The sequence below is a fragment of the Fukomys damarensis genome, unplaced genomic scaffold, assembly GCF_012274545.1.
Source record: "Fukomys damarensis isolate Sample0158 unplaced genomic scaffold, DMR_v1.0_HiC HiC_scaffold_27, whole genome shotgun sequence".
NCBI lineage: Eukaryota > Metazoa > Chordata > Mammalia > Rodentia > Bathyergidae > Fukomys > Fukomys damarensis.
In genome coordinates, this window is record NW_022900939.1 from 26321168 (window position 1) to 26344199 (window position 23032).

The 23032-nt window shown below is 36.3% G+C and overlaps 1 protein-coding gene across 2 annotated transcripts in view; it reads left to right on the top strand.

The window, feature by feature from the left end:
* Positions 1-23032, top strand: part of Ercc6l2 (ERCC excision repair 6 like 2) — a 139809-nt gene that overhangs the window by 88830 nt on the left and 27947 nt on the right. For both annotated transcript variants that reach the window (XM_010636147.3, XM_010636146.2), the window contains exons 14-17: positions 2815-2967; positions 5319-5399; positions 6979-8107; positions 11667-11821. In XM_010636147.3, coding sequence (XP_010634449.1) covers positions 2815-2967; positions 5319-5399; positions 6979-8107; positions 11667-11821 — 1518 coding nt within the window. The remainder of the gene's footprint in view (positions 1-2814; positions 2968-5318; positions 5400-6978; positions 8108-11666; positions 11822-23032) is intronic.

A 23032-nucleotide genomic window follows, 5' to 3' on the forward strand; every position in this document is an offset into this window, starting at 1 on the left:
TTAACCTCATGTGCAGATGCAGGGCACAAAGCCATACTCTTCTCACGGGGTCCATGAGAACTCACAGTATGGTGACTTACAGGCAATATTGCCATTTTTTCACTTTGCAATTGATAAGCAATTTATGGGAGATCCTCCAAGACAATGCCAATATCTTATTTCTCATCAACTTTGTAGCTATCCTTAGCATTCACTGATGATTCTGCTTAGTTCCTTTTTTCATTTCTGGGACAAAATACCGGACACCCACAAGTTAAAGGAGGACATGTTTATTTCAGCTCACAGACTGTAGGGCCTCAGTCCATAGTTGGCTGGCTCCTAGACAGGGTGGCATGGCAAAAGGGCATCACAGGTGAGAACAGTTCATGTCATGGCAGGCAGAAGGCAGCATCAACAGAGAAGCAGCAGCCAGCCTGCTTTCCCTCTCTCTCTGTCTCCTCTCCTTTCATCTAGGCCTTAAGCCTGGTGTCACCCACACCAAGGGTAGGGCTTCCATTATCTATACCCAGAACTTTGCTAACTCAGTTAGTTATCACACACTCTAGCTCCATCCACCTTCAAAAACTATACCTGTGATTTCTTGAGTCTTTGAGAGGTACTTCTGGATACATGCCATAACAATTCCTGTCTGAGTTAACTATCATCGTGATGATTTTTCTATTTCCATTATTTCCTTTTTCTTCATTGGTATTCTACCACCAAAAAAGAAAAAAAAAAGTTTTCCATTCTAGTTAATCTGCATGGGCTCCTGGGTTCCTATTTTAGTAACAAATTATAAACTGTTGGATATCACTATTAATTTTGAGTTCAGATTGTCTCACTTGGCCAGTGGGAAACCTTTCAAAATGGCTGTGTGGTTCTGACATGACCCATCATTTTATTTGCACTTCTTTACTGTGGTAGGCTGGATAATGGTCTTCCAAAGATGTGTGCATATGGATACCTCAGCCATATATATTATCTGGGTGGGCCAAAGGTCCATATAAAGAAGAGATAGTAAGGTCAGAGAAAGCAGAGATGAAGATATAAAGGCAGAAGCAGAGGATCTGACAGAAGGAAGAGCAGATGTCATAGTATTGGCATTCAAGGTGGAAGAAGGGGCTTTGAACTTCTTAACAAGATGAACACTATTTTCTTTTTATTTCTTTTTCTTCTATATCTTTTCTAGTGGCTTTGTGTAGTTTTTTGTTGTTGTTGTTGTTTTGTTTTTTAGCTAGAAACTAAGCTGCATTTTCCAGTTGCTTATTTATCTTCCTCTACCCATTTGAATTCAAACATGACTAGCCTACTGATAAAAGCACTTGCTTCTCACTTTTGCTGAAGCCACTTTGGAAAACAGTTTTAATACAAAATAATGTGCTTTTATATATATATATAAATGTTGTGATGAAATTTTGTTAGGAAATTTATAACATCACACTAAGGCTTACAAATTACCTTGGTAATTATTGTAAGTAGACCTACAGTCTAACAATATCAGTGTTGAAGGCAGTCAGTAGCAAGAGTGAAATAGAAAACTGGGCCATCATTTGCAGTTGTGTTCTCATATTCCCAGGATTAAAGCACATGTTCTTGGGAACATTGATACTGAACTGGTCAAGTTGCTATGTTGATACATAAATTTTTCAAACTAAGCTCCTAACAGTCTTCTTTTAAGAGAGCTATCCTGTAGGTGAGAAATTGTTAAGAGAATGTTTTTGATTCAGCCAAACCCAACTACAAATTTTAGAATTGGCACTTCTTAGCTGGCACAGTTAGGCAGGTCATTTTTTTAAGTTGTTTTTTTATTTCTAAAATGGACAAATTCCAGTTTTATTATTTATGAAATGGAGATCATATCTTGTAAAGCTACAGGATTTGAGAAAATGTAAATAAAATCTTACACATGTAACATTTCATAAATGACAGCTATTAATAAGAATTTAAAGACTGGCAATGTAGTTACCTACAGTGCTTGCTTAGCATGTATGAGGCCCTGGGGTCAATCTCTTGGAACATACAGACACAAACACACACACACAAATTTTAGTTCCTTAGAGTAACTTATTACAGTGCATATAAACTGATGATAATCAAAACTATAAGTGTCTCTTTTTAACTACTTTCATTGACAATAGATTAAAGTTATTTTCCATTCTGTGCATTTTTTCTTGCAGACATTTTAAAGTATTGGGGGGTAATCAGATTGTGTTTTAATTTTACATATTTACATCTAGTAAAATATCCAGCAAATAGGGTACATATTAATGTTGACACTAAGATGGCACATGTCCTTAAGGGTCCCATGTCATTGTTCTTTCTCATACTCAAAATTGTTTCAAAGATGCAACATTTCTGCATATAGGGCGTTTGCTGTTAAGTAACAGTGTAATCAGGTACAATTAGTTTGACATCAATGTGGTTATCATACAGTACTTACTTTGAAGTATAATTTAAGTTTACTGTTATAGTGATTATTTATTCCATTTTTAAGTTTCTATTTCAATGATTTTAAGAAAAGTGTATTCAAGTATACACTTTTATTATTAAACATTTTGTCAAGTGGATATTCTATGGAAATGTAACCTTGACTTAGTTGTTAGAAAACAGATAAAACAGGAAGTATAAGATCTCTGCTTTAGTAAGACTGGCCAGATTATTGTTACATTTCACCATAATGGCAACATCTGCCAGGGAAGTTAAAACAAAATTTCCTCCCTAAGGAGATCGCAGCCTGCTCCAGCTAAAGCTGTGTATATACAGGGAATGCCAGGAAATTCTGACATATTGTTGGAACAAACACTTCAAAAATAACTTGTGTTTTTTCTGTTTTAGCAACTTCACTGTGTGGTGGTTGGAAGTGAAAATGCCAAGCGATACTTTGAAGCAGTTCAAGGATCAAAAGAGCATCGAGGAGAGCTTTTTGGGATCTATAACCTCTTTACACTAAGATCCCAAGGGTCTTGTCTTACAAGGGACATCTTGGAGGTGTGAAATTGTTCTCTGACCTTTTCAATAAGTGTTTTAAAATCAGTTTTATCCCTCCAAAACCTTGAAACACAATTGTTGGTGCCTTTTCAGATAAATTTTTAGTTTTCTTTATCAAAAATGCCTGTGCCTAGACTTTTTACTTTTAGAGAAATAGCAAATGAGTCATTGTACCTCTAAACTAACCTTCTCCTATACATAGTTATAAATAATGCACACATGCATACAGATACATGTATGAGATAATCTATCTCCAAGGCCATTTTCAGACTTGGAAAGGGAAGTTTATTATTTTGAAAACAGCTGTTAAAGTCAAGAACTAAAAAAAAAAAATTCCTAAATAAACAATAATGTTTTGATTAAAAGTTACCAAATACTCCCTAAGATGTACTCTCATGTCTCATAGAGATATTTGTTTTCTGTTCTCAATAAAAATTCCACACTAATATTTCACACTCTTCCATTGTGTTCATCCTCAACATTCAGATGTTTCTTATTCTTCAAATGAAATATTAATATCTTTCTGAAAATCTTCTAATTCTTTAATATACGAGTACTAAGGATATTAACCTGTCTTTCTAATTGACATTAATATGGATTTCATAAAATCCTAGAATAAGCCTCCTTTCAATTTCCTTCTAATGTAGATGAGAAAACTGAATCTGTTAGAGTATCAGCCTATTTCCCTTGACTTCCAGAACTTTGTAGTAAAATCTGAATGTATTTCATTTAATTAATAAGCATCATACAGAAATTTTAAGAAAAAATTGATTCTTGTATTTGAAGAACTTACACTATCTTGGTGGAAGGTGAAATAAGATATTTACGTAGTGAACAAACAATATTAGGAATGTTATGCCAAGCAAGTTTAGTAGTAGTTCCACCAACTGATAAGAAAGAAGAAGTTGTACATTATATGTATCCTGGAAACATTTGAACTGTTATACGGTATGTGGTGTCTGCTGCTGAGTTTTTATTTTGTACTAAGTACAATGTTTGATTCTGAATTGGAAAGCCAATGGAGGGGGCAAATAAGAACAAGAGATGAGGTGAGAGAGATGGAGAGAGCTGGGCCATGCTGGAATTTTGATTTTTGCTTTGAAAGAAACAAAAGCAACTGGATGGTTACAAAGGAAAGATGTAACTTCATTTATATATTATATATTATTGAGAATTAGACTATAAAAGTCTAGTAGAATTTGATTCCCAGAGGACAGAAGCAAGAAGCCATTTAGGAGGAAACTGCAGTGATGATGATAGCTTGGACCTGGGTGATGGTGGCAGATTGCATGAAATTGGGATTTGCTGATGAATCATATACAGGGTATGAGAGAAAACAAAGAGTTATGAATTGCACCAAGGTAGTTATAGTGAGCAACTGAAGTTGTCATTTACCCACCACAAAGGAGTTCTCCAAAGTGGATGATTTCTAGTGCTGCCTGTTGCCCCTGTTATTGCCATTTGAAGAGGAAAGTGGCCATGCTAGGATGAGGCTCCCATCTCCTCACAGTAAGAGCCCCCAAACATGTCAACGGACCTATTCTCTGGAGATTTGTAGGAGACACTTGCTTGTTACCCTGGATACCAGGTGGCTGGAACAGTCTGTCGGTGTGTCTGTGTATACATAAGTTAGGCACTTATAACTTTGGTGATGACAGTATTATTTCCTATTTTTCTATTGGTATTGGCAGATACAGCATTAGAAAGAGAAAGACAGGATTTCCTTTTGAAGGAAAATTTAATATCCTAATATTTAAGCTATGTGTACCAAAGGCTTGGAAGTGCAAATACTTTCCCAAAAGTTATAGCAAGCCTGTTATAAAATTAAGGTAATGTTTTTAGTTTCACATTAGGACACACCTTTTCATTTTTTGTGTCTGTTGAGGGATTCTTAAATATTTTTTAACAAATATGAAAGGTAAATATTCCTGTGATTAGGTTACATTTCAGTTTTTCAGTGTTTAGCATTGTCTCTGGTATTTGAAATGTTTCTAATATGTCCTACCATACTTATTACATAAGAATGATTAATATGGATACAATTTTTGGGTAAATGACATTTTTTCACTCCTCTGCCTCTTCTTCTAGTGCTTTTAATAGAAAGTATTATTAGTTTTCTATGTCTGAAAAGGTAAATTTTAAGACAAGAATTAAGAATAAAACTGTATATGAGTTCCTTAAGTCGCAAATTGAAAAATAATATTAAGAATGCTAAAGCAAGCTGCACTGTTTTCCTTTTATAGCACCAAGATTTAACGTGTCATTGCTGTTGTTTTTAATCTCTCTTATCCATTTTACACAGTTATTTGCTTTTTTTTTATTTTTTATTTTTTATTTTTTTGCTGATATAGAGAGAAGGCCAAGTAGAAGCAGGGATCATGACAGCCACAACATGGTTGAAAGAAGGACCCCCAGCACAAGAACTAGAAACAGTAAGTCACGTTTGGGTGTGTAGCTCATCATGCCTGGAAAACCTCTATTTTGATAATTCTAAGTTTCTTTTCTGTTTTCTTCCATTTCTTATGTGTAAAAGAAAGTCTTTTTTTTTTTTTTTTTAAAGTCCTTTTTTTTTTTTTCTTGGTACCGGGGATTGAACTCCAGGCCTTGGTGCTTGCAAGGCAGGCGGTGGAATCACTGAGCTAAAGCCCCAGCCCTTAAAGTCCTTTTAAAAACTCAAAGTATCCTCACTTTGTGTCCTCTTATTAATAATTTATGCTAATTTAATATCCATATTGTAAGAACAAATTCAGAGGCAGCCATTAGGCATTTGCATCTTAACTGCAGTTTTAACTGCATCAAATTCAAAAATCAAAAATTAAACACACTATGTAGGTGACCAGCCCAACCCAAATAAATAACTTTTTACTACAAAGCAAATTAAATGGAAAACTAGCCATTGTTGTATTTCAGATGTTGTATTTCATTTGAGTCCTTGATTTTATAATATTCAGTAGTTGCTCATCTTACATAGCACAAAATGTATATTTTCATCCTAAGGTTGTTTTAGAGGTAAAAAAACATGTGGAAGGCTTTTGTTATTATTACCAGTTTTTTCTTTGTGAAGAGATTGGTTTAGTTACTTTTTTCATTGCTGCAACAAAAAACCCAACGACTGAGGTTAAGAGAGGAAAGGTTCATTTTAGATCACTGTTTGTAGGCATTTTAGTTTATAATCAGCTGGCTTCAAGGAAGGTTGACATGGCAGTGTGGGGCCTTGCAGAGCAGGCAGGAGGCAGAAAGACAAACAGCAGCAGCAGCAAGCTACAAGTGACCACAGCAACCCCCTCTTTGACCCTTAGATTTTACCCTAAGGACGGGTAGCACTCATGCCCAGGGCAGGGCACCCTCAATCCCATCATCACACAACCTAGATCTAGCTGCCTCTGAAAAAACGCCACCTATGAGGCTTGGCGGGGGTGCATCTAAATGCAAGCCATAACAGAAATTTAACTATAAGTTAAATCAACCCAATGATCTTGAATTGAAGTGAACATTTTTTAAATTTATAGAAATATGAATATCAAATGTTGGCAGAAATATCACAAGATAACACTTTTCCAAAGTTTTTTGTTGTTGTTGTTGTTTTATTTTTTTACTACTAAAGCCTCAATTATAGGGAACTGAAGGATATATTTTACTCCAATGAATGTGAAAAAATTAAACATTGGTCTTAAATATATAGCAAATTTTACTTCAAAGTTTGAGTAGAAAGCTTTTCACTTCTAAGGCTAGAATTGTGGGTCTCTGCATCTTACAAGCTGGTAATGAAATCCTTGAAAATGATTTGATCATGCAGTATTCTAGATTGAACTTTTATTTATTTTGGAAAGAGACATGACTGTACCAGATTCTAATATTAATTCCTTTACATTCATTATAAATGTACTTTTAGAAACCACTGAGTCCTTGTATCTAAACTGTCTGACCAAAATCAATTTCCTTCCAGTATGATAGTCAGTAACATTATCATGATGTTTTCTTCTCTTTCTGTCATTGCTTCTTCTTATATAGCCCAAAGAGTCTGGCTGTCAAGAACCCAGAGGACAGCAAGGACCAATAGCAGGGAGTTATCTCTGCAGCGACCTTAGTGATGATGAATCTATGGAAACACCAAGAATAAAGACCACAACACACAGAGCATCTGACTCAAACAAAGCTTCAGCTTCTTCGGGACAGCTTACCTTATTCCATTGTGGTTTTTCTAAATTATTTGAGGCAACATGTAAAGCAGTTGAGGGGAGCAGTGGACACTCTGCCTCTGGCAAGGACAGTTTGGATGAGCAGCCCACAAGCCTCACCACAGAAGCCAGAGATACTGGTTGTCAGCAGACTCAGGATATTGTTGGTACTTCAGAACATCAGCAACCAGATAGCACACCAAGTCCCAATGAAAAATGTGTTTTTGATAAAACAGAGATTTTAAGACAGAATGTTTCTTCTGAGTCTGATGATGAGAAAAATGTTAAAACTACAGCTGGACATCATTGCATTTTACAGAATGGCACAGAATCAGAAGATAGTGATGTCATTTTTCCCACACAGTACACAACTCAGAGGATCCCCAACAATCGTGTAAGGCTTAAGCTACCCTTAAATGGATCTGAATATTCTCACACAGAAATCCCTGTAAAAATAAGAAAGAACAATGATTGTAGAAAAATTGAGAGAGGAAATGGATTAATTTCACAAAGCTTAAGTCCTGAAGGCATGACCCTGAAGTCTATCACGAAAAGAGAAGGAAATGGTGATATTAGTGATGAATCTGATGATATTGACATTTCCCCCAAGTCAAGAGTAAGAAGGCAAAGTTCATTGAAGTTTAAGAGAAAAAAGAAAAAAAAGGAACTTAACAGTTTTTCCAAAACATTGAAGAAAACAAACCCATTAACAAATGAAGATTGTAACGCTCAGCTTATTGATGAATTTTCATCCTCAGATGGTGATTCATCTGCCCGCCACCTCTGTTTCTCTAAACAGAATCATAGAACAAAAACTATAAAAGACAGAAGCAGTTTCTTTTCAAAACTACCTAGCTGTGATAGGGAAAATAGCACTTTCATACCGAGAAAACCAATGAAATTTTCAAGTGAGGGAGTTGTCCATCAGCAACAGATACATGAATCAATGGATAAGCTTTTAGGTAACTACAGATACATTCTAAAACTCTGAATGATAGTGCATTTAATAGGTCTGTGAAAGATTATTGAATTAGCTTGTAAAATAGCTGTATAATCAAGAATTTATATTGAGGTACAAATAAGGAAGGGGTGGGTGGAGGATAAGGGAAGACCAGGCAGAGCCTGATAGAGGAGCCTGCTGTCTACTCCAGAATTCTCTCCATGTGCCATCCCCTAATCATAGCCTTTCTGCCCCATAAATACCACTCGTTCCAAATTCCATAGTGTGACCTGTTTACATTGTTAATGATTTTATCATACAAATGTGCAACCCTAGTTTAGTCAGATCCCATTTTTTTAAAATTTTAATCTTTTTAATTTATGGAAATCTTCCTCTTGAGTATTCATTGATTTACAGTTTACCTTTTGACCCTTTTTGGGCCATCTACAATGTTTCCCTCAGTTTGTATTTTGCCAATTGTATATTCTCTGTGTACTTGAACATGTTCCTCTGTCATCTCTGTTATCTGCAAATGAGCAATAAGGTTCCAAGACTAGATCAGACTTAGATTTATTTCTTTTGGCAAGACAAAAGCTAGTATTAGATAAGACTATAGGAGATACAAAATGTTGCTCTGATGTGTTTAATCTTAGCAACCATTCATGCTTAATGCTTCTGTCCATCTGCCTCCCTCTCCCTCTCCCTCTCCCTCGCCCTCGCCCTCGCCCTCTCCCTCTTCCTACCTTCCTACCTTCCTACCTATCTGTTCAGTGTGGTAAAATGATTGTCAGTGTCCTTGGGGAGACATTGGCCAGGATTTCTCAACCCTATACAGGAAAGGATGTTGTACTGTCCCTCCCAGAACTCTTTAAGGGTTAAATCTATATATGAGACCATCTGGAAGCACAAGCAGCCAGCATTTGGGTTGTAACTCAAGACTTTGGTCATAATTTAAAGCTAAAATTCCAGTTGGAACCCAAGTTGTTCATTTATTGGGCCAGTTGTAACTCAAGGGTCCACTGTAATTTCTACTAGATTATATCTTAGCCTTGGTTATTCTGCACTTGATATTAGCCAAAAGGCCAAGAAGCGATAGTCTTGCTTATTTTGGATCGATATTCTCATATACACAGTGTCCTTTCCCCTTGGCTTTCATTTCAGGAAAGCTTTCTAGTATGGTATTATTACTTATTCATTTCTTTTGCTTTGGCTTTTATTTTCAGAAACTCTTGTTATTCAGTGTTTGATATACTTCACCTTTCTTCAGAATTTGCCTTAAATCCATTTTATCTCTTTTTTCACTTCTTTTTGCTTATTTAAAATTTCCATTGCATTTAAGACATATCTGTCACACTTATTTCCTCTGAGTTCCTTCTCCTAGGGTTCCTTGTTCTTAGGTCCATTAGGTGCCATTCTGGTAATTCCTTCTCCTTCACACAGACCCTGATACCATGCAGACTTTGTACCACTTGGTGAGTTGTCTCTGCCTGCTTGTATTTTAAGGCTCTTGGAGTTATCTTCTCATCTAATTTTATTGTGATGTAGTGCATGGATTTTTGGTTTTGCTGTTCTGGCACTGTTTTGAGGTGCATATTCAGAGAGATTAAAAATTTGCTTCCATGGCCACTGATCTCTGCCTAGAATTTGCCTAGTGATTTTTTTTTCCCCCCTTCCCCAGTACCATGGATTGAACTTGGGATCTTGAGCTTTTCAGGCAGACACATGATGCTGCTGAGCTACATCCCTGGCCCCTGTTTAATGATTTTTAAGAGTTAGCAATACTTTCAGTGCCTGGCCTATTCCCAAAAGACTATTTGAAGGAAGCTAATGTAAAAGCAGAGTTTTTTTTGTTTCCATTGTTGTGTCTGACTTACTTATACATCAGGCTTTTATTGTCAGTAGTCTCGATTAAAAGTGCATTGTGATGCATATTTTGGTACCATTGTAACTAAGGACTGGGTTATCCTTTGCTTGTGATACAGTGAGATTTTAGGTCTGAGGAATTATTGTACAAACTATGTTTTAAACAATTAGTTGATTTGGGTTTTTCCCCCCCTGGCAAAAGGTGACGATGTTTTGGAACTAACACTATTTTGAATAATGCATAAAATGTGCCATAAAAATTAAGAAAAATCTGGCCAGGCGTGGTGGCTGCATGCCTATAATCCCAGCACTCAGGAGGCTGTGGCACGAGGATCACTGTGAGTTCGAGACCAGCCTGGGCTGTATAGTGAGTTCCAGATCAGTCTCAACTATATAATGAAACCCTGTCTCAAAAAAAAAAAAAAGAAAAGAAAAAAGAAAAATCTGAGTAAATTTTCCAGCAGAAAAATTCTTTTGGGAGTTTTGAAATTTAAGAAAAATGTTTTCCTGTTTCTTTAATCTCATTATGTAGCAGTGGCTTGTACTTCATATTTGGCCTTTTCCAGTTGAGAGAACTTCAGAGCTGAACCAGCCCAAGTGCTGGAGTTCATGACTGAGGTGCGTTACCAGCACTGTTTGAGGGAGCTTTGACAGGTTTCATGGCTATCCTTCTCTTTTATTACCACAATTTAAAAATAATTTATAGGTACCTAAAAGCAAAGCAATAAAAAAATACAGCCATTTAAAAATTCTCTTTCAGATAAAATCCATGAGTTAATTTTTTTTCATTTCCTAATTTTTTTTGATTTCCCATCTTGACATTCTCTAGGCATATGTATTAAAAAAAACACACACACACAATGAAAATAATAAAACTGAGCAGAGCCAACCAAAAAGAACCCCTTGATCACCAGCCTACACTCCCATTCCACTGTACACAAGGACAGGTTTAAGAAACAGATAAGGTCAGCATTACTCCATTAGTTAGTCAACAACTTTTTTTTTTATTAACAAAGTAGATAAATTCATAGGACTCTCAACCATGACTTTCTTGTGCCTAAAACCCCATTTCAGGTTTAAATTTAAAGATTGTTACCTAGCAGAAGAATCTTTTTGGGAGTTTTGAAAATGGGCACCATACATACTACCCAGTGTTTTGAAATTTAAGAAAAGTGTTTTTCACCTTGCTGGGGTTTTTTTTTGTTTTTTGGTTTGTTTTTTTGTTTGTTTTTGTTTTGGGTACAAGGGATTAAACTCGGGTCCTTGTGCTTGCAAGGCAGGCCACCGAACCACTGAAGCTAAATCCCTGGCCCTCACCTTGCTGTTTTAATCATACTGTGTAACCGTGTTTTGTTTTTGTATGATTGACATGATCAGCACTTCTCATATTAGTGAGAGGAAAAAGTCATTTCCAAGATAGCCTAGACCAACATTTTTTAGGAATATTGTGATACATAAAAATTAATTTTTTATTTGAGGATTAAAAATAAAGCAGTAAGGTAGAGGTACAGTTCAGTGGCAGAGCACTTATCTCTCGTGCCCAAGGCCCTGGGTTCAATCCCCAGTACTGCCAAACAAAATCCTTTTAAAAATACTTGATCATCAGAATTAAAGCACAGATAACCTATTTTAATGTAGTGCTGGTGATTTTAAAGTACACATAAAACCGTATTGTTTCATATTGCTATATCACCTAATAAACACTAATTACCTCCTAGATGGTGTTCAGGAAGTGGCTTACATTCACTCAAACCAGAATGTGATTGGATCCAGCAAAGCTGAAAACTGCATGAGCCGATGGGCGGCACATGATGTATTTGAGTTGCAGCAATTTTCCCAGCTTCCTGCTAACATTGCTGTTTGCAGTTCTAAGGTAAGAAGAATATAGGATAATATTATTTACCCTATATTTAATTTTTATATCATTTTTCAAAGAAGTTGCTCAATAGGAACTTCTAACTACTATATACCCTCAAAAGTAGCTACTAAAACTGGCATACAAGTAATTGTAAAACACAAAACATCCTTTGGGGAAGTGTAATCATTCATGGTGTTTTGGATTAAATGAATGATGATTTCAAAATGTCTATAAAAAAGTGCCTGTGCCTCCCTCCAAATGCAAAAGAATCTGAGGGAACTGTAAAGTTAAATCAGAAACAGAATTTCTGCTCATCTCACGTGGAAAAAGATACATGATTAGATTTTCAGAAAAAATTTTATCTAAAATGAAGACATACAAAGAAACTGGCTTCATATAAAATTTATATTTTTAACAAAAGGATTTTTATAATGTTATAAGTAATTAATACTTCTGTGAGTGTTTTCCAACTTAAAATTGCTATAGTATGGGAATAAAGCTTTATACAAATATGGTATTTTTTTGTTAGTAGTTACTTGCATCAAAAGGTTTTTCTTGTTTTGTTTTGTTTTTTGGGGTACTGTGGATAAAATCCTTAGGTGCTCTGCCACTGACTACATTTCCACCCCCTTTGTTTATTTGCTTGATTTCTTGTTTGCTAATGTTTGAGATAGGATCTTGCTAAGTGGCCCAGGTGTTATTTGAATTTGGAGTCCTCCTGCTTCAGCCTCCCAGTGTGCCAGGATTATAGGGGTGCACTGTAGCTCCCACCTAAAAAATTTTCTTCTCTATGGTATATTATTTTTTATTGATCTCTGTGAGTTTAAAGTCTGAGAAATAGTTTCACTATCACTTTGTGGGAAGTTAAAAATACATACTGTATATAATAGTGGTATTTTGTTTTTACTTAGTATTACTTTTAGGATTGAAGCAGGGAAAAAAATCTCTCTGAACTCCCAAGTTATCATCATTTATTTATACCAGTTTTGGTTTAAAAAAGAATATGAATCATCTTAATAAAACCGGAGTATAAAGTGAAATGCAAGACCAGAGAAAATATTCTGTAAATTAAACTGGATATTAAAGACAAGGAGAAAGAATGTAGATATATAGGACATAATTTTCTACCTGGATATTTTATTAACATGACAAATTCGAGTTTTCTGGTGGATTGTTTAGAGATTACTCATCTAGTGCATTTGGAGGTGTGTGTGGAAAGTTTGGGTGATCACAACAAGAAGAGCCCAATTGACGTTAATGTCTGGAGGCCAGGGTTGCTAAATGACTGTCCTGGTCAGGGGGTAAGAAGAGTGAGTGGGCAGCAATTCCATATGGAAAGGATCATTCTGCCCAAAATGCCGTAATACCTTGCTGAGAAGCACTGAGGTAAATTATCTCTTTAAAAATGACAACAAAACCCCAGTTCTTTCAGGAGAAGTAAAGCTTTTCCTAGACTTAATTTGAAGGAAACATCACCTGTGGCTTTAAATGGGGACCATTAAATGAACTAGTGAAGAGTAATATCCTTTGAGTAAATGTAATAACAGACTTTAAAAAGCTGTGCCTTTAGCATTTTGGGGTGGGGGCACTAGGGATCGAACTCAGGTCCTTGTGCTTGCAAGGCAGGTACCGGAACCACTGAGCTAAGTCCCCAGCCCCACCTTTAGCATTTTTTAATTTACTAGAAAGGCCCTTGCCAAAATACAACTTTAAGAATCTTTTCATGACTTAATTGGGGTGGCTGATATTCTTGTTTGATTAGGTGTATCTCTCAGCCGCCACTCTAGACAGTGCTTTCACAGTATGACTGCCTAGTAGGAGCCATCTGAAAAAAGCAGAAATGTATTCTGTTTTCTAGGAATTTGCTTTATTCGAATATAAAGGTGCTCACAAAAGAGCTTCTAGAACTGCTTCGGAAGGTGGCACAAATGATGGGATATGTGTGTTTGAAGCAATGGGGAGTATTTTGGGAGAAAAGAGTGGCACTGTGTTTTTTACTGTAATTAACTTTAAAATTTTATACATTAACTGATTAACTCCTTTCAGTCACACTTTGTATATCAGATTTTTTTAAATTAAGGTACTTTTTTTAAAACCATCTTTTTTACCAAATAAATGTTAACATTTGGTAACCTCTGTAGTAAATTTTAATGAAATCATTTTACTGGATATTGGTTGTAAGTATATCTAAATATTTCTCAAGAGAAGAAATTTATAGACATAATTCTCCCACAGATGAATTTGAGGCAACCCTAAGATGTAGAAGCAATAAACCAGGCCCTGTGCAACCTTCTTAAGGAAAGTTGTAAAATGCAAATATACTTTGCCTATGACCTTTTTAGCCCCAACATTTTTGAGGTGGACAACATAATCTCATTGGGAAACCTTGTCTCTCCACAGTGATTTTCAGAATGAGGGACAATTTCATAGCAAGAAAAAATTGGACTAGCTGCCTCCCGAGGTCTCTAATGTGTCCTCTAATGTGTCTCCCTCACCATGCGTGCACCAACTTTGTATATCCAGTTTAGGGAATATCAAGAAGTTTGTTGTTTACTGAATAAATTATGGTGGGTATAAAAGTTCAAAGAAATTTTAAAGCCACTAAGGGGGAGATTCAGTCCCATGCCACCCATGCTAGCAGGCCAAGAGCAGTCTGGGTAAGAACACTCACTTCAGTAGAGTAAAATTCCTTTCCAACATTTCATAAAACATCCTAAGGATCTTCTGAGCCAAATAAAGTGATCACAGCCACTAATTTCATCATATCTGGGCAATATTACTTCAGCACCTTTAAGGAAGAAATCACTGAAATACCACCAACTTTGGTTAGAGATACTTATGTCACTCATTGAGAGGTTTTGCAACCTATAGTGTGAAGGCAGGTGGCAATAGTGAATTTGAAGTCTTGAAAACTTTCAAAAAATTGTTATGAGACAATAACAAAATAAAGGACAAAAGATATGAATCAAGAACAAAGGATATCAGTCATAATGTTAGAAGATAAATCTCTTGTGCTTAAAATCTCCTAAAAAAAAACCTCAGACCACCTGCTTACAGTATAGTATCTTTCATCTGGGGCTCAAATCCAGAATCTTTCTGATTACTGAGAATTCTTCTGGGTGCTTCATGTCTGTCATCCATGTTTCATTGAAGAACTTTACCTGGGTTTGAAAACAGTGTGTATGCATATGAACACACGGGCCTGTTTGTATTGACAGCCTTTTCAGGAACACCAGGTGACTCCTGTACACATACATGTATGTGAAGCCAACACATAAGTAACAGTGAATACTGCATGCCAGTAATTCACCTTTTGATGTGTAGTGTAGATGAGTCTAAGTTAGAGCCTTTAATGAGCTCACAAGACAATATGCGTGCTAACTAGAAAACCTGCAAAAGAGAAGTAAAGGACACCACAGATAAAATCTTATGATCTTTTAAGAGTTTCTCAATCTTTTTTTTTCTCTCATTGAGTTTATTGGTACATTTTAGGTATACAGTACAGTTACATTCATTATTGGGATCTTGTACCTTTACACAACAGTTCTTGGTTCTCATTTTTTCCCCTTGTCCTTGCCCTCCCTTCACCCCCTCCTCCCCTCCCCATTTACAAGCACTTTATTTCCATTTTTTTCATTTTGTCATATTTTTTTCTTTTCCCTTAATATCTTTCCCCACCCTTCCCACTTTCCTTACACCTTTAGCCCTTTTCTTCCTATTTCACATTGTCAGTTATATCATTAGGATCTTATGTACTATTATAGTTTTTGACACTAGAGAAACTATTCAGTATTTACACGTGTGACTTATTTATTTAACTTAGGAGTATATCCTCAATATATATCCATTTTCCTATGAATATATCTAATTTCTCATTCTCTATGGCTGAGTAGTATTCCATTTTATAGAAAAACCACATCTTCTTTATCCAGTTTCCAACTGATGGGCAAATGGGCTTTAGTTCAGTGGTTCCTCTGCCCACCTCTGAATCTTTTTGATAAAATTTTTGATAAGCAGAACGGCAAAAACTAGGAATCTGCATTTCAAATTCATCCATGTATTTAGGAAAGGCCTAATATGTACTATTTTTTTCATGTCTCATTTGGTTTCTTATATTTTCTATTTTTATGAGTTAATTCCTATTTGTAGAATATTTTATAGATGTCCTAAACTAAAGCCCATCTAAAATTAATTGCTAATTACACCTTTGTTATTTTATAACACAAACTATATAAAGTAATGTGCACAGTAAGAACATGTTTTACTTTACATTGTACTTGGATATTGCAAAACCTTGTTTGAAAATAGCTTGTTTTAAAAGATATGATATCTGGAGGGAAAAGGTATATGAGTTAGGTCTTGGACCACAAAGAAATGTTTTAAGAATTTGAAGGAACTGATAATACCTTTATTAGGGTTAATTTGTTCTTTTAATATGTGGAAGTATGTCACAAAATTTAACTATACCTATTTGTGATGTGGTACCCCTTTTTTTCAATCAACTGTATGTTTTCAACTTAAGTTTACTTAAAGTTTTTTGAAAAGAAATGTACAAAGACAGCATTCAATTACGGATTAATCACTATGGCAACTGAAATGTGGTCACTGAGGGGGAGGATGTATTCTCCCCTCAGTTTCCTGCCAGCTGTCATAGTCAACCTCTGCTGCCTGAATCCAAGCCAAAATATAGACTGTGACCAACTCTAAGAAACTATATCTGTATTTTTATAAATTGGTACATGTATCAGACTATAAAAGAAGACTTAATCCTCTGAATTGGATGACAGACATTTGGCACTCTTGCCAGTGTTTGACAGAGAAATAACGGGCCGCTTTGTAGTAAAACCTGGATTAATAGTAAACCCTTCTTTATGTTACTGCAGTGTGGTGTAAATGAGAGAACTAAGCGAGCTGTCAGCCTGGGCTGGGAGGCAATGTGAGGGGAGTGACTTTTTTTACAATCAGTACAGGTTTAAGCACTATTCAGAATACTGTAAATACAGAATGTTAGCAAGAACTTTTTTTCTTGTATTTGTATTATTGGCATTTTATAGATTACTTAAAGCAAAATTGTCTACGAGCTGTAGTAGATGGGATTGCAGTATGCTTATACAGCTCTTGGAGTCAGCAGGGGGGCATGGGCTGTTTATGAGTAGACTTTGGAAAGAGAGAGCATTCCATTATCCTATTTTTTCAGGATAATGGCATGAGGGTTTGAAGTGATTGTTCACAAATGACTGGTTTATAAAGTAGTCCTATAAGTGAGGTTTATGAGTTTCACTATGCAGCAGAAGTAATTCTTACTGGGTGGTATTCTTCACAATCCTATCATTTGTCCTCTCTAGCTAGATATTAATTTTATGGTATTTGTATCATGAAGTTATTATTTCATGTAATTTTAGCAGAGATTATGATTTGTCAGATTGTTGTACAGGTATGCATGAAATTATGTGACTAGAATTCTTATGAAAATGCTCTTTGTTTCTGTCCCTAGAACTAGGATGGATTGTACCTGGTGTTTGTTTCAGAAAGATAGTGTGTCATTTGAGTAAAAAATACCTACTACTGGTAAAAGGTAGGAAAAGCTAGCGTCCCCTGTAAACAGATATTCTTGTCCCCCTCTGAGTTAGAGGCAACAAGAAGCCATGGTGTCCTTCCCCACAGTGGTGTTAACAGGATTCATAGACCAGTGTAGTAACTGATAACCTGGAAAGAAAGTATTGAAATTACCAAAAAGATAAAATGAATTTTTTGTCACATTTATGATCATTGTTTATCAGCAGGGGTAATGAATAAAATTCTTTAAGTCTGTACAGTACCCTATTATTATTTTTGTTGCTAATATTACCATTAATAGACTGTTTTAGTATTCCAATATAACAAGTCCAGTCCTCTAATTTTATTGATGATATCCCTTAATCTGTAGTTAGTTTTCCATGAAGAATGTTATTAAAATGTATTTGAAAGGAATTATAATCTAATCTTAACAATGGTCTAGATTGACAAAAATAATCTTTACTTTTTAGGAAATGGTATGATTCTTCTCCTAGGTAGTTATTGTTCCAAATGCATAAAAGATAGATAGGGCTTCTTTGAATACTTTCTCTATTTATACTAGTTCAGAGATTCTAAATACCTTTAAAATGTTATTCCATCAGATAACACCTTTTAGGTAATATTTTATAAATTGAGAGGTAGAAAGTCTCATGGAACTCTGAATAACTTAAAGAATGTTAAGCACTTAGCAGCCCTTTTCAAATTATATTCTGAGAGCCACAGAACTACTAATTAGATATGGCCACTTGATGGGAATACCTGTTACCTTGCTGTCTGAGAATGTGCCTTTGCACATGTGAATCCTGGGTTTGTGTAGAAAGAGTAAAACAAAGTTATGAGATATGAATCATCTTACTGCAGAAGCAGAAGGCTTCCAGGAGACTGTCTAGCCCAAATATGTCATTTCACTTAATTATTAAGAAGAGAGGTGAAATGACTCCCTCAGGCCCCAGGGATCAGTAGTGGCAGTCAACTTTCATCCTTGCTGTCTTCCTAGTCTTATGTCTTCTATTTGCTTTTCCTTTGGCTACTTTAGTCTCTGTTTGAAGATTTCACATTTACTTTCCCAGTGTAACAAATCAGTGTTTTAATTTTCCAAAATAACTAGTCTGAAGAATTTCCTTTACTTTAGCAGTTAGACAAAAATACATAAATAAAAAATATATACATAAATAAAATCAAATGGGTTGAATGCATCTTTCTCTTTAGAAAATGAATTTTTTCAAGTAGTTAAGTTCTGTCTATCTCTACCAAAGATGTTTTGGCAAAGGATAATTATTCACTTGTTTTCTTTACTTATTTTGGTGTTTAATCTTGGTTGTCAGTGTGGACTGGATTGAGAGACATCTAGAAAATTGGTAAAGCATACTACTTGTTGTATCTGTGAGGTTGTCTTCAGAGATGATTGACGTATGGGTCCGCCAACTGTGTGAGGAAGACCCTCCAGGAACTGGATGGCATCTTCCAGTAGGCTGGGACTAAGATGGAACAGAAAGGGGCAGAAACAGGAAACTCAACTTTGTACATGTTACACTCATTTTGAGCAAGTGAGTTTTTTTGCTGCTATTATTGCAGATTCTAGATCCTTCAGACTTTGAACACAGACTTGAACCAGTAACTCACCAGGGGCCATCCAAATCTTCAACTTCAGAGTGAGGCTGCAATCATTGGTCCCTCTTGTTCTGGGGCTTCCAGCTTCTTTGACTGAGCAGCAACTGGTTTCTCCAGTTCTCCAACACACAGCCAGCCATGTGGGATTATTAAGCCTCTAATCATGTAACACAATCTAAATCCTTTTACAGTTATGTTCATTCTCTTCCTCTAGAGAATCCTGACTAAGTACACTTATCCTTTGTCTCTACTTAGAATACCTTCAGCTTTACATTAGTAATCTCCCAAACCTGTAAACCTCTCTGCCTTTTAAGATCTACCTCAAATGTGTCATCTTTTCCACAGAGACTGCCTTGATTCCTCCTTTGACTGGAAGTAAGCTGCTTTTCCTCCTTTACCCACTACTACTTTATATGGCTCCTTCTTGTTCTAAAGTATGGCTTTTGAACTTTTGTTATGGTTATATAAATTTCTTTCTCTTCTAATAAACCCTGAATTTTGAAATAGTACACCATGTCTCTGATTTTCCTTTGATAACTCAAAATAATGTCTTATACATATGGTAGTTAGCACTTTTTTAAACAAATTTAAGTATTTGGTCATTGTTGGGGTGCAGCATACCCAACTATCATGTTCTGAGAATTTTTAAGTGGTTTAAGTTATCTTTTCCATCAACAGCTTTTGCATTTGTCCTGGAAATGATATTGTACAGAACTGTAATTTACTTAAATGGGATAAGAAGTTGTGATATTATGATATATATTTTTTTGGTTTTCAGCCTGACTTAAAACTCCCTTTCCAAGGCAGGCAATAGAAACTACAGTTACTTTGACCCAAGGTGGGACATAGCAACCCTAATCTTCACCTCTTCCCTACCCACCCCTACACCCTTTGTCTTAGAGCTGGCCATAAAGAAATTCAATGAAATATAGGTTATGAGAGCCTCCTAATTCTGAAGAGTTCTCAGCACCAACCCTGGGGTGGGGGGATCACTGCATAGACACACCTTGCTAGGTATCCCCACCAATCTAAAACAATAATGCCTGTACAATGAAGTCTCCATAAAAGCCGAAAGGGACAGGATTTAGAGATTTTCTGAATAGCTGAACATGGCGAAGTTTCTAGGGAGTTACTGTCTTGATCACTTTTTTCATCACTGAGACACAGTACTGACGTTCATAACTTAAAGGAGGAGGGATTTATTTGGGCTCATGTTTTCAGTCCATTGTTGGCTGGCTTCAAGGCAGAAACAGCATGGTGGAGAGGCCTGGTGGAGGAAAGCTGCTTATGTCATGTCGACCAGGAAGCAGAAGGAGAAAGGAGGAGATATACCGTTCCAGGTCAAGCCACCAGTGACCCCTCTCTTCCCACCAGACCATGCCTCCTAACAACACATTTAGTTCTGATCTCATCTAGGGATCAATCCATAGATTAATTAGTACAGTACCTTATAACCCAGTCACCTTGCAAAAGCTCTCCCTCTGAGCTCATGAGCCCTTAGTGGGATATTCCAGATCCAAATTACAATGGCGGCATACTGAGATAGGGCCCTGCCCTGTGCATCTCTTCATCTGCATCCTATGTAATGTCCTGTATAATAATCTAGTAAGCGTGAGTTGTGAGCCATTCCAGCAAATTAACTAAACCTAAGGAATGGGTTCAGGTAACCCTAATTTATAGCCAGCTGGGTAGACATGGGTAAAATAAACTGGGCTTGCAGTTGGCATCTTCAGTGGAAAGAGCAGTAGTCTTGGGGCTGAGCCTTTAAACTGTGAAAGATGACACTGTCTCTGGGTAGATAATGTCAAAATTAAATAAGACACTTAGCTGGTGTCCATTGCTGCAAAACTGGCTGCTTGATCGTTGGAGGGGAGAATTCCCCACATATCTGGTGTCACAAGTCTTCTCTGTTGCTGGGAGTGTGAGAGCAGAATAAAATCAGATGCTTTATATTTTCTTAGGCAAAGAAGTGTCCTCAGTTTTGTGTGGCATTAACTGATCTTCAGCACATTCACTCAGCCTGCACCTCTAACCATAGCACCTAATTCTCTACCCTAGGTGGACCCAATCCAAGTTCTTTCTCCTCCATAAATCATTCTTCAGGGATCACTCTGTTCCAGCTATCACTGTAGGTGTGGCATATGCCTCATTACTGCTTAGTTCGCTGAATTTTTTCTTCACTTGTGTATGTTACAAGCTCCTTAAGATCGGGACTCTGGTGTACACTTCTGTAAGCAGTGCCCCCCCCATGGTGGCAACACAAAGTAGAAGTTCAGAAAGAGTTTTTATAATTCTCACATAAAAATACTATTTTCATGAGCAATCGGTTCTCAGCTTTTAGCTCACAACTTAATATATGTGTACTGGCAGGTAAGGTAATGTTTGAGCAGTGTAAGTGCTGGTATTCTTGATCTTCATTCATTATTTGTCACCTGTTGGTCATAGTGTTAGTACATGAAGCCCACTCAAGAAGGAAACATGGAGAATGGTATCAGAAAGATATATCCCTATCCACCCATTGTCATCTAGCAAAATAAATCTAAACAGCTACTATGTGGCTTAATTTTCTGTCTCCAACGTTTTTGTGAAATGGACTGGGGATGTGACTCAGTGGTAGAGTGTTTGCCTGGAAGGCATAGGGCCAAGTTTGATCCTCAGTGCCACAAAAACAAACAAAATAAAAGTCTGAAATGTTTTTATTGTTTCCTTTCTATGGTACATAAGACCTATTTCAGTTTCACTTTGGCCAGTTTTTCTAGGCTCATTCCAAGACATTCATCAAGATTACTGGCACTAATTATGTGCCCAGCACTATTCTAGACACCAGGGATATAAAGATGAATAAACTCTTCCCAGACAACTTACTCATTCATGCCTTTTCTCCTGAGTTTTTTCGCTTAAAATTCCTTTTTCACCTATGTCTGCTTATTAAGCACCTATCCCTTTTCATCTGGAATAGTTCTTCCCAAGTGGCAGTGACAGTTTCTTCCTCATCTTTATTTTTACTTGTGTGTATTCATAACTACTATAGCACTTATGGTATTATATATTACAATACTTTTGAGTATATCTACAAAAATGTTCAGCTGCAAGAAGCAGAAAACCCATCTGTAAAAGTGGGCTATATAATAGGTCATTGAAATAATTCATGTAATAGCAAGTCTGATAGAAGGCATTTTCAGGGTTGGTGTTATATCCCAGTGATATCACAGATTCACACTTTTTCATTTTCTGTCCCATTATCCTTAGCAATTTACATTTCAATCCTTAGGCCTTTTGCTTCATTTTGCCATATGATTTTTTTTTCCCCAGTACTGGGGATCGAACTCAGGCCCTTGTGCTTGCGAGGCCGACAGCAGAACCACTGAGCTAAATCCCTGGCGTTTTGCCATATAATTAGCTGCATCTCAAGAACTCTCCTCATATAAATGTATCCAAAGACAGAAAGGTGTGATTTTTCCTCGTATCTCTCCTTTTATCAAGGAGGAAACTTTCTGGAAGAACATAATTGGCTTGACTATCCCCTCTAGAACTGAGAGAGCAGGCCACCTTGCCTGATGACATTTCTAAGAGAATTCTAACTTTAGCCAGACAACAAAGAGGGAGGCAGTGCCTATTGGGGAGGCCACCAACAATGGCTGCCACCTTTTTTTTGGCTGGACTGTTAATGTCTTTTTTATCCTATAAAACAGTAGCTAGATATTCACTTAGAGCTTACTAACTTTAATTACATTTCCAGTGGCCACTAAATAAAGCCATCTCAAAAAAACTATAAGTAAACATTAGAGAATTACTCTAATTTATTAGTATATGCATAAATCTTCTGTGGCGGGTTGTATTGGACAGGATAAATGTTTGGCTGGAATTTGTGCCATTTTTGCAAAATTTCAAATAAAAATAATATTCCCTTTAACAAAACTAGAATCAGCTCTTACAGCTTCTACAGGAAAATTGTTGAGGGCCAGCGATTTAGCTCAGTGGTTCTGTCACCTGCTTCAAAAGCATAAAGTCCTGAGTTCCATCCCCAGTACCAAAAAAAAAAAAAAAAAAAAAAAAAAA